The 12,715-nt window shown below is 44.6% G+C and overlaps 1 protein-coding gene across 1 annotated transcript in view; it reads left to right on the forward strand.

The window, feature by feature from the left end:
- LOC121271521 (circularly permutated Ras protein 1-like) overlaps positions 1 to 12,715 on the forward strand; it is a 113,176-nt gene that overhangs the window by 14,677 nt on the left and 85,784 nt on the right. Inside the window, exons 5-6 of the mRNA XM_041177502.1 lie at positions 4,917 to 5,003; positions 9,849 to 9,937. Coding sequence (XP_041033436.1) covers positions 4,917 to 5,003; positions 9,849 to 9,937 — 176 coding nt within the window. The remainder of the gene's footprint in view (positions 1 to 4,916; positions 5,004 to 9,848; positions 9,938 to 12,715) is intronic.

Below are 12,715 nucleotides of genomic sequence, written 5' to 3' on the forward strand. Positions count from 1 at the left end.
AAAAACAGAAAAGTCCTCCATCCCTCACCTCTCATACTCCTTCACCACCTACACATGCCCCATGCCCCATGCTCCATTCATACCACCTCATTCCTCCCCCACCCCCTATGGCCCCTCATACCCCCAATGCCAAGGTATGTCCCCCACCAACCCACTAAACGCCATCCCCCCCGCCCCCACCCCAATGGTTTCCGTTTTAGTACTCTAATGGGTTTCCGGGCTCCCAACCAACATCATAATGAAGTTTCACTGAGAGCCCAGAAATACATTAGCCTGTTGGAACACCTGAACCCTGGAGAAAACATTACTTGATTGCTCTGGTTCTCTGATCTATGTTGTCAATTTCAGAATGTCTATTGACACCAGATAGAGGTTTCAAATCTTGCAGCTTCAGTTATTAATACTTTAAGGAGTCTGGATGATTGATGCTTTTTTTGGGCTGTTGTAAAAAAGGGCTTTGTTTTAGAAAGTGGAACATTATCAATGAATTTTTTTAAAGCTTTTTTTACACATCCTCCTGTCTTTGGTCCTATACAGTATATAATGTGTGAATGGGCATAGAAGTGTCATAGCTTGGCATGGGGGAGCATCCTGGAACACCCTCCCTAACAACTACCTACACCACAGGTACTGCAGCAATTCAAGAAGGCAGCTCACCTCCACCTTCTGAAGGGCAATTAGGGATGGGCAATAAATGCTGGCCTAACCAGAAATGCCCACATCCCATAAATTAATTGAAACAAATTGGACCATAGGGGTTGTTTGGGGAGGCACACTTTGGCTGGGGGGTTCCATGAGGAGCTATAGGTGATGGGCGGGGGTGCATACCTTGCAATGGGGTTGGGGGGTGGGGTTGCATGAAAGGAGCCGTGGGAGGGGGTTGAGGAGTAGGGGGTGATGGAGGAGTGGACCAGGGTGTCACGGACTCCATCCCATTCTCTCAGTTCCTTCGTCTCCGTCGCATCTGTTCTGATGATGCCACTTTCAAAAACAGTTCCTCTGACACGTCCTCCTTCTTCCTTAACCGAGGTTTTCCACCCACAGTAGTTGACAGGGCCCTCAAACGTGTCCAGCCCATCTCCCGCGCATCCGCCCTCACACCTTCCTCTCCCTCCCAGAAACATGATAGGGTCCCCCTTGTCCTCACTTATCACCCCACCAGCCTTCGTATTCAAAGGATCATCCTCCACCATTTCCGCCAACTCCAGCATGATGCCACCACCAAACACATCTTCCCTTCAACCCCTGGTGGCATTCCGCAGGGATCGTTCCCTCTGGGATACCCTGGTCCACTTCTCCATCACCCCCTACTCCTCAACCCCCTCCCACGACACCTTCCCATGCAGCCACTGAAGGTGCAACACCTGCCACTTCACTTCCCCTCTCCTCACCGTCCAAGGGCCCAAACACTCCTTTCAAGTGAAGCAGCATTTCACTTACACTTCCCTCAATTTAGTCTACTGCATTCGTTGTTCCCATTGCAGTTTCCTCTACATTGGAGAGACCAAACACAGCCTGGGTGACCGCTTTGAGGAAAACCTTCAGTCTGTCTGCAAGCATTATCCAGACCTCCCTGTCACTTGCCATTTCAACACTCCACCCTGCTCTCATGCCCACATGTCCGTCCTTGGCCTGCTGCATTGTTCCAGTGAAGCTCAACGCAAACTGGAGGAACAGCACCTCATCTTCTGACTAGGCACTTTACAGCCTTCTGGACTGAATATTGAGTTCAACAATTTTAGATCATGAACTCTCTCCTCCATCCCCACTCCCTTTCCTTTCTTCCCCCTCCTTTTTGTTTTTTCCAATAAGTTATATAGATTTTTCTTTTCCCACCTATTTCCATTATTTTTAAATGTATTTCCACCCATTGTTTTATCTCTACCTTTTAGCCTTTTTAGTATTCCTTCATCCCACCCCACCCCCACTAGGACTATCTGTATCTTGTTTGTCCTGTTTTCTACCCTTAATTAGCACATTCCTTTAGATAATATCATCACCTTCAACACCTCTTTGTCCTTTTGTCTGTGACATCTTTTGGTTATCTGCTGCTCCTGACATGCCCTCCTGCATTCTTCATCAAACCAGGGTTGATCCCCTGGCTTGATGGTAATGGTAGAGTGGAGTTATGCTGGACCATGAGGTTACAGATTGTGGTTGCTCATGGCCCACAGCACCTCATGGATGCCCAACCTTGTGTTGCTAGACCTGTTCGAAATCATCCCATTTAGCACGATGGTCATGCCACACAACATGATGGAGGGAATCCTCAATGTGAAGGCGGGACATCATCTCCACAATGACTGTGCTGACTGTATCTTGCTGATACTGTCATGGACAGATGCATCTGCGGCAGGCAGGTTGATGAGGATGTGGTCAAGTATGTTTTTCCCTCTTGTTGGTTCCCTCACCACCTGCCGCAGACCCAGTCTAGCAGCTATGTCCTTTAGTACTCGGCCAGCTCAGTCTGTAGTGGTGCTACTGAGCCACTCTTGGTGATGGACTTTGAAGTCCCCCACCCACAGTACATTCTGCATCCTTGCCACCCTCAGTGCTTCCTCCAAGTGGTGTTCAACATGGAGGAGCACTGATTCACCAGGAGTGGAGGTGCAGTACATGCTTATCAGCAGGAAGTTTCTTTGCCTATCTTTGACCTGATGCCATGAGACTTCATGGAGTCTGGAGTCAATATTGAGGACTCCCAGTGAAATCCCTCCTGACTATGTCCCATTGTGTTGGCACTCTGTTGGATCTGTCCTGTCGGTGGGACAGGACATACCCATGGATGGTGATGGTAGTATCTAGGACATTGGAAGGTATGATTCCGTGAGGATGACTCTGTCAGGCTGGTGCTTCGCTGGTCTGTGGGACAACTCCTCCTTCAGCACAAGCCCCCTGTTATGATGCAGCATATGATGTGTGCCAGGAGGATCAAATCCATGAGGGAAACTTGATCGCACTTTCACAATGGTTTTGCAATTTATTTCGAGATGCGTGCCCTGAGTTCAGAAGTAATAAGTCCACCAAGACTTTCAGATGTTTAAAAAAACCTAAATTAAAATATTTATTAACAAAAGAGAAGGTTTCAAGCATTGGAACTACAAATTACTACTATAAAAACTTCTAAAATCCCTCATTAACCTGGCTTCTAGTTACACCCCCTTTAAGGCAATGGTCCAGAAATAGATTTTAGATTTTAAACAGATCCAGCAAATTAACACGATGCCCTGGACAGTGAAATTCAAACTGGCTCTCTCCAGCTTCAGACAGCAGGCTTATACACAAACACTGGAAGCTTCACACACTTCTTTTAGATCTTATAATGCCCTCCCCTGACACAAAGCCTTGTTCTCCTTTATATATGTTTCTCCCTTTTTAGTATGTAAATTCCATTGTTTCCACATGTCTTTGGAACTTTGCCTTTCTCATAATATAAATCTTTTCATGTCGCCAATATATGTTGTCAGTAACCCTTGGGTAAAATAAACACGTTCCTTTGCCTTGCTTGTCTAGCTATTTGTAAACAGACTCAGATCCCTTTGAAAACCAAATCTCCCTTCATCTATCTAAAAGTGTAAATTCCTTCATAACTTGCATGCTAAGGCTCCATCCATTACTCATTAGCATATTAAAGACACTTCTACACCTTACTACTTTTGATAACTTCAACTTACAGTCTGCTTGGCTACAAAATGTAATTAAATCTCTTACACACAGAACAACACAACCCCCAATAAACCTACTTTACAACAAACCTAATTTACAATAAAAATATTATGAAAATTATTATACTATCATGACACCTCCAGATGTTGGTGGGGGGACTGTGCCATTGTTGTTTTCAGTACCGAGGTTGATGCTGGGTGGTTCACCCAGTTTCATTCTTTATTGACGTTTTAGCAGCTTGTTACAACTGAGTGGCTTGCTAGGATATTTTAGAGGGCAGTTAAGAGTCAATCACATTGTTGTGGGTCTGGAGTCACATAAGGGTGGATCAGGTAAGGGTGGCAGATTTCCTTCCCTAAAAGACATTCATGAACTGGGTGGGTTTTTACGACAATAATATAAAGGCAAAATACTGCGGATGCTGGAAATCTGAAACAAAAACAAAAAATTGTGGAAAAACTCAGCAGGTCTGACAGCATCGGTGGAAGGAAAGACAGAGTTAACGTTTCGAGTCCGTATGAAGAAGAATCATATGGATTCAAAACGTTAACTCTGTTTTACTCTCCATAGATGCTGTTAGACCTGCTGAGTTTTTCCAGCATTTTTAGTTTTTGTTTTGCGTTTTTATGACAACGGTTTCAGATTTTTATTGAATTCAAATTCCACCATCTGCCGTGATGGGATTTCAGTCCGGGTCCCTAGAGCATTACCTTGGGTCTCTGGATTAATAGCCCAATGACAATACCAGTACACACCGCCTCCACCAGTGATAATCAACATGGAGAACTACTGATTCATCTCAGGGATGGAAGAGTGGTCAGTAAAATGTTTCCATTTCCTTGTCCTTGATGGCACCTTTTCCAGGGCTCTCCCCACCTGACTGTGCAACCATGCCCACACACTGGTGAACCAACTGCCAATATCTGAAAAAGCTTCATTCTTTACCTAATATGCCGAGATCTTGCTGACTGCTTCATGTTTGATACAGAGACTTGACTCAGTTAATTGAAGGGGTCTCTTCCCTAAAGGATATTATTGTCTGAATTATGTTTCTATGACAATCTGGCTGGTTAAATTGCATTCACTTTTGCAAGTTTCCACTGTGATTTGAATCATCATCTAGGGGCTGTTCCAGAACGCTTTACTATTTACATTTTACTATTGTATTTGCTTTATGTCGTTGGTGCCTCACACTGCAGTGTGTTTATTGGCTGCTGAAACATTAACATCTTTCATTCCTTTTTTGCCAGCATTTCTGAAGCAAGAGAAAGAAGAATTGAAGGGGAACATCAACGTGGTGTTGGTGAACTTGGGGAAGCTGGTCAACGTCAAGGATGGTAAATATTAAAATTCATTAAGGTTCACTGATCCTACAATCACTGTACCACATAATTTATTACTAAGAGCACATGTTGTACAGTACAAGTCACATAATACAGTGTTAATATTATCCTGTACTGGGCGTGGGAATTTTCAATTTCCATAGGGGGAAGTGGTGATGTTGTGGTAATGTCTCTGAACTAGTAATCCAGACGCCCAAGCTAATGCACTGGGGACATGGGTTCAAATCCCACCATAGTAGCGGTGGAATTTAAATTCAATTAATGAATAAATCTGTCTTGGTAACCATGACAACTATCATTGATTGTTGGGAAAACCCATCTGGTTCACTAACGTCCTTTTAGGGAAGGAAATCTGCCGTCCTTACCTGGTCTGGCCTACACGTGACTCCAAACCTACAGCAATGTGGTTGATTCTCAACTGCCCTCTGAAATGGCTGAACAAACCACTCAGTTCAAGGGCAATTAGTGATGGGTAACAAATGCTGGTCTGGCCAGCGACACCCGCATCCTATGAAAGAATAAAAAAATCCCCCAGTCCTTACCTGAGAAACAAATGGTCAACAGTGAAAATTTGGGCAAAAGCCCTGAGAAGACCAGGTGGAATTTTTAGGAGGGTTAGAAATGGAGGTAGAAGCAATTTAAAATAAATAAATTATTCTCTTGTTATTTATAAGGGATTTGAACGCATATCCTCGGAGCATTAGCCTGGGCCTTTGGCATGACCACTATGCCACTCTCTAAATCATACTCCTACACATGGGTGGTGAGCTGCTTAAGTAGCTGAAAAAGTCCTCCTGACCCCATTGAAACCTTTGGCTATGTCTTGCCACTTCCTGCTGTACCAGCTCAGCTCCACATGGCCACAGCATATTTTCCACCACCTGATGAGAGGAGAAAGGCTGCTGGACCACTCGGTAAGGCCTGAATCTGAAAATGGCTCAGGCTTCTGACACTGGGCTGCTCTGCCAGCTTCCATCATTTTGAAGTTTAAAAATGTTCTCCATTGGTTTCTCCGAGTTCTGTTTTTCAGGCAGTGGGAAGCCTCCATACCACACGCAGTTGCTCGCTGTTTCTGTGTGACAGTGTCAGAAAGTTATTGGACAGTAAGGGATGTCATGCCTGATCTGTATCTGTCGCATAACAGTCAGTCCTTAGAATCCTACCTGAAAGTTGTTTATTAATTCTAAGAATATAATTCATAATGACATAACCAAGAGTCCAGAGTTCATAGGCCTGACATGGGATTGGTTTGCCGATTTTGTCCTCACTTTTCACCCCATCAGCCTCCGCATTCAAAGGATCATCCTGTGCCATTTCCGTCATCTCCAGCATGATGCCACCACCAAACACATCTTGCCTTCACCCCCCCCCCTGTCGTCATTCCGTAGGGACCATTCCCTTCAGGACACCCTGGTCACTCCTCCATCACTCCCAACTCCTCATCCCCTTCCCACTGCACCTTCCCATGCAATCACAGAAGGTGCAACACCTGCCCCTTTACCTCCTCCCTCTTCACCATCCAAGGGCCCAAACACTCCTTTCAGGTGAAGCAGCGCTTCACTTGCACCTCCTTCAATTTAGTCTACTGAATTCGCTGCTCCCAATGCGGCCTCCTCTACATTGGAGAGACCAAACGCAGACTGGGTGACCACTTTGTGGAACACCTTCGGTCTGTCTGCAAGCATGACCCAGACCTCCCTGTCGCTTGCCATTTCAACACTCCACCCTGCTCTCATGCCCACATGTCCGCCCTTGGCCTGCTGCATTGTTCCAGTGAAGCTCAATGCAAACTGGAGGAACAGCACCTCATCTTCCGACTAGGCACTTTACAGCCTTCCAGACTGAATATTGAGTTCAACAACTTCAGACCATGAACTCTTTCCTCCATCTTCATTCCTTTGTTAATCCAATTTTTATTGATTTAGTTATTTTTAAATGTTATTATTCTATTTGTTTCTTCATTTTTTAAAATCCTTTTTCCCCAAACCCTCACCCCACAGTGCCATCTTGCTTCTATATTGTGCTTTCACAGAGCACTGACCCTTGTTCTGCTATTAACACCTTCTGCTATCTTACCTTTATGCCACTATCAGGACCTTCTTTACTCTTTGCCAGTACCATTAACACTCCCTTTGTCTTGTGTCCATGGCATTTTTGTCAATCTCTCCTTAGCTGTAACCTATCCCTGACCTTCTATCTTGCTCCACCTGCTCCACCCCTTCTCAAACAGTATAAATTTCATCACATTTCTACTTCTCTTTAGCTCTGAAGAAGAGTCATACTGACTGGAAACATTAACTCTGTTTCTCTCTCTACAGATGCTGCCAGACCTGCTGAGCTTTTCCAGCATTTCCTGTTTTTATTTCACATTTCCGGATTTTGCAGTTTTTTGCTTTCATCTAAACTTAGGAAATGGGAGCCATACAAACCCTCGAGTTTATTCTGCCTTTCAGTCAGATAATGGCTGAACTACCTCATCACAACTTTCTTGCCTTATTCCCATTTCTCTTGATTCCCTTAGTGTCCAAACTTCTATTCTCAACGACGGAGCATCGACAGCCCCTGGTGCAGAGTATTCCAAAGATTCACAATTCCCTGAGCAAAGATCTCCTCATCGCAGCCTAAGTGACCCCTTATCCTGAGAGTATGACCCTGGATCTGGACACTCCAGCCCTGGGGCACAGCCACTCAGCAACTATCCTGTGAAGCCCTCTAAGAATTTTATGCATTTCAATTAGATCATTTCCCACTCTTTGAAATTCCAAAGATTGTCACCCCATTCTACTCAATCTCTCCTCATGGGGCAGCCTCATATTGCAGGAATCAAAACTAGTGAATCTTCATTGCAGACCCTCTAAGACAAGTATATCCTTCCTTGGGTAAGGAGACCAAAATTGTACAGAACACACCAGGTATGGTTTCATCAAGGCTCTATACTTTTTTATTCACTCACAGGATTGTGGCTTCGCTGGCTGGGCTCGCATTTATTGTCCATCCCTAGTTGCCCTTGAGAAGGTGGTGGTGAGCTGCCTTCTTGAACCGCTGCAGTCCATGTGGTGTAGGGACACCCACAGTGCTGTTAGGGAGGGAGTTCCAGGATTTTGACCTGCACAAAGGAAGGCAATTGTGGTTGGAGGTCAGTCATCTCAGCTCCAGGACATCACTGCAGGAGTTCCTCAGGGTAGTGTCTTCGGCTCAACCATCTTCAGCTGCTTCATCAATGACCTTCCTTCCATCATAAGGTCAGAAGTGGGGAAGAGTGATTTATTTCCAAGTCAGGGTGGTGAGTGACTTGGAGGGGAACTTCCAGATGGTGGTGTTCCCATCTATCTGTTGCCCTTGTCCTCCTAGATGGTAGTGGTTGTGGGTTTGGAAGGTGCTGTCGAAGGAGCCTTGGTGAGCTCCTGCAGTGCATTTTGTAGATGGTACACACTGCTGCCGCTGTGTGTTAATGGTGGAGGGAGTGAATGTTTGTGGATGTGGTGCCAAGCAGGCTGCTTTGTCCTGGACCGTGTCAAGCTTCTCAAGTGTTGTAGGAGCTGCACTCATCCAGGCAAGTGGGGAGTATTCCATCACACTCCTGACTTGTGCCTTGTGGATGGTGGACAGGCTTTGGGGAGTCAGGAGGTGGGGGCGGGTGAAGGAAAGATGTGTTTGGTGGTGGCATCATGCTGGAGTTGGTGGAAATGACGGAGGATGATCCTTTGAATGCGGAGGCTGGTGGAGTGATAAGTGAGGACAAGGGGGACTCTATCATGTTTCTGGGCGGGAGAGGAAGGTGTGAGGGCGGATGCGCGGGAGATGGGCCAGACACGGTTGAGGGCCCTGTCAACCACAGTGGGTGGAAAACCTCGGTTAAGGAAGAAGCAAGACATGTCAGAGGAATTGGTTTTGAAAGTGGCATCATCAGAACAGATGCGAAGTCAACTAAATTGTGAACTTACAGCCCCCACTTTGATAATGATAGACTGTGCACAACAGCAGCAGATGCATGGGAACACCACTACCTGCAAGTTCAACTCCAAACCCCATACACTCCTGACTTGGAAGTATATTGCCATTCCTTTGCTGTCACTAGGTCAAAATCCTGGAACTCCTTTCCTGACCATGGGTGTACCTACATGGACTGCAGCAGTTCAAGAAAGCAGCTCACTACCCACTCAAGGGCAATACATGCTAGCCTTGCCATATCCTATGAACGAATAAATTTTTAAAAAGCTGTCAACTACTAATAATGCTGTAATGATAGCACTTTGGGTTATGTCGAAAAAAAACAGCAATTGAAACTGCTAGAACAGAATTTTTTCAATGGACCCAGGCAGGCAGTTTTCTCCCCTAATTTTTAAAAGGCTGGCCATTTAAATAACTTGACACCTGACAGTTCTACAGACCTTATCTGCCCTTCAAGAGCATTTACGACTTCTCTAAGAATTTGTAACTCCCATCTTGCTCCAGTGAAATTGGGTTCTGTTTGAACTCGACGCACAGTTCAAATTGTCCTGCTGAGTTCAGGTTTCCAACATGTTGTAGTCACGCCCCAGCCCCACCCTCCGGAAAAAATAGGATCTGTGAGAAATAGGGGTGGGGGGGGGTGCGGGGGCGGCTCCTGGATCTGGCTCCTGCTTGTCATTTTGGAAGGTCCCACAAAAATCCAGCCCCGAATGTTTGAGGTGCTCCACTGTGAGGTTAAGCTCCTGCAGAATATAGTTTATTTTTTAACCTTTGAGCTGTAATAGAAACTGCATAAAATACTTGTGTATTTGCAGTCTGAGTGAAATACATTCAGGCTTTGTTCCTTGTTGACTACAGCGCTCTAGCACTTATTGTTTTGGTTTGCAGCAAAGCCACAGACGTGTGCTCCAGTGTACTGCCAGAATTGCTCAGCAACTATGTCTACTTTCAGCAAGGTACAGGAATTGCACGCCATGGTGAGTAAGACAGACTCTGCACAGGCTGGTTGAATGTGGTAAGGAAAAGAAGGAAATTTCTGCTTCTTTCAGCAGGCCCCCATTAGAATCTGAGTGTGTGGATCGCCTTTGAAACATTGTAGAAATATAACTTCATAGTCCATAGTAAGAGGAATGCAGTATTTTAATGCTATTTTAAGGCTTAGATGGGAAAAAACTTTTTTTTTTTAAATTTCAGACTTCCAGCATCTGTTTTTGGTTTTGTGTTAGAGTGAAACAAAGGTGCTGATAGTCAAAGTGGGTAAGGTGTTTTAAAATGCATCCAGAACTGCTTCCTAGATCAGTCTGTTTCAACTACAACAAAGATTGGGTATCAGGATGCGGCGAGAACAGCAGTCCGGGGAACGTTGTACGTCCCGGAGATACCTGTTATCCTGGGTGGGTTTGAAACATGAGGGATGGAACTTCGGTTGGAATCCACATGGAGTAAGTCAGAGACAGAGACAGTCGCTGAGGAAGGAAATATGGCTGCAAAAGCGAGTTTTGGTAAACACATTTGTCAAAAACCAGGAGGGAAATGGAAAGCAATGAAGGTGAATGGGGCAAAAGAGACAAATGTTGGACAGTAGAACAGTACTTCTCCAAGGTAGGCATTCTTGGAAGAGAAGTGGCAGTGAATTAAGCACTTGGATAAAAGCAAAATATTGCGGACACTGGAAACCTAAAACAAAAACAGAAAATGCTGGAAAAACTTAGCAGGTCTAACAGCGTATGTGGAGAGAAAGACAGTTAATGTTTTGAGTCCATATGACTCTTCTTCTTATAAAGATTGGGTATTGTTTGATTTAGTTCTGGGGAATCAACTAATGGCAAACAACAGAGATAAAAACAAAAAAACTGCGGATGCTGGAAATCCAAAACAAAAACAGAATTACCTGGAAAAACTCAGTAGGTCTGGCAGCATCGGCAGAGAAGAAAAGAGTTGACATTTCAAGTCCTCATGACCCTTCGACAGAACTTGAGTTAATTAGAACTTAATTAGCACATTCGTTTAGATAATATCACCAACTTTAACACCTATGTGTTCTTTTGTCCTGTTGTTTATGACATCTTTTGATGATCTGCTTCTATCACTGCTTTTGCCTACAACCACACCACCCCCCTCCACTTCTCTCTCTCTCTCTCTCTCTCTCTATTCCCCCCCCCCCCCCACAACACCTTAAACCAGCTTATATTTCAACTCTTTCTTGGACTCGAACTCAAGTTCTGTCGAAGGGTCATGAGGACTCGAAAAGTCAACTCTTTTCTTCTCCGCTGATGCTGCCAGACCTACTGAGTTTTTTCAGGTAATTCTGTTTTTGTAATGGCAAACAACAGATGTGAGAATGGGAGAACAGTTGGGAGATAGTAACCACGGCATTGAAGGGTCAACAGGAGAAAATACAACAAAGAGTCAAAGATATAAGTAAGCTATTTTCCAGCGGGTCTTGACTGCTTGGATAGAGAGTCCGGGGTTGCTTTCTTGACTGCGTTCGTTTGCAGATTTTCAGGCTGAAAATTTTGCTTTAACAGGGGGACCTGTGATGTTTGCCGTCTCCCTCCTGGTTGACTGCAGACATCACCAACCACAACCTTGTAACCATCAATGTCTTATTAATTGCGTTGTTAAGGTTTAATGGCTGTTACATTGTTAAGCAGGCGATGGGCTTTTGTGCACCCATAAATGGGGACAGCTGGGGCACTGGGGGGTTGGAGTAGTGTTGACTGTGAACTAAGTCAATAAGCTCTCTTCAGCAAAGAAAGCAGCTGTGTTTTAGTTTTAACTTAACCAACTGGCGTGGATCCAGTTAACAGTAACTGACTCGAGTGGTGAAGTCCCAGGTTTCAACCTTCCATGGAAAGTGTGGACGACCCTCGACTGCTTGTGGCCGGGCCGGGGAAGATGAATCCACTGCTCCACAAGTGGAACGTGAGGAAAAACTCAAATTATGACTGTGGTCATCCAAGTCGAAGACTATCACCCACATACTAAACTCCTGCCCTGAGAGATCCATTCCCTGATGGTATCACAACCATTCACACAGCAACAACTGAAGCCATTGAATGGATTCTTAACCTCAAAATTGAACTATAACTCTTTCTCCAACCATATGAATGAAAAAAATAAGTAGGCCTGGCTCAAATAATTAGGAAGAAATATTGGCAAAAACAAATTTATGGAAGTGGAAGTCTTCAAGTATGAACTGGATAAAGTTCAAAAAATATATTCCTACATGGTAAAAAGAGGGTGTATCACGATATAGAGTTGCACGGACAAATCATGGGCCTGAACTTCCTTATAATGGAAATCAGCGTCAGATTGCCGTTCCGTGTCCAATTGCTTACCTTAATTTCTTTTGATCGTATCTTGCCCGACCTTCCGACTCGGGCCGGTGAGATTCAGGCAGTGCAGTACATCCCCCGGGCCTAGGAGTCAAAGGGAAGGAGGCCCCATAATAGCAGATACTATAAAAGGAGACAGTAAGTGTTTTTTATGAACGTTTAAAAATTGACCGCTTGAAACAGCTGAGAACATAGGCGAACTAGAAATGAATATAGAACAGTTGTTCAAAATAACTGTCAAAAGGGAATTTATTCTAATAAAATAGCAAAAATGGAGGTGGACCAGTCTCAGGGCCCAGAGGGAATCACCAAAGCTGTTGAAATAGTTCAGAAATAAGATGATGGAGGCTTTGGCCACAGTTTAATATTGTGCCTTGGAACTGGAAAGTTACTGTGCCGATCCTTCTTAAAATAAAG

This window comes from Carcharodon carcharias, chromosome 31, assembly GCF_017639515.1.
Source record: "Carcharodon carcharias isolate sCarCar2 chromosome 31, sCarCar2.pri, whole genome shotgun sequence".
Taxonomy (NCBI): Eukaryota; Metazoa; Chordata; class Chondrichthyes; order Lamniformes; family Lamnidae; genus Carcharodon; species Carcharodon carcharias.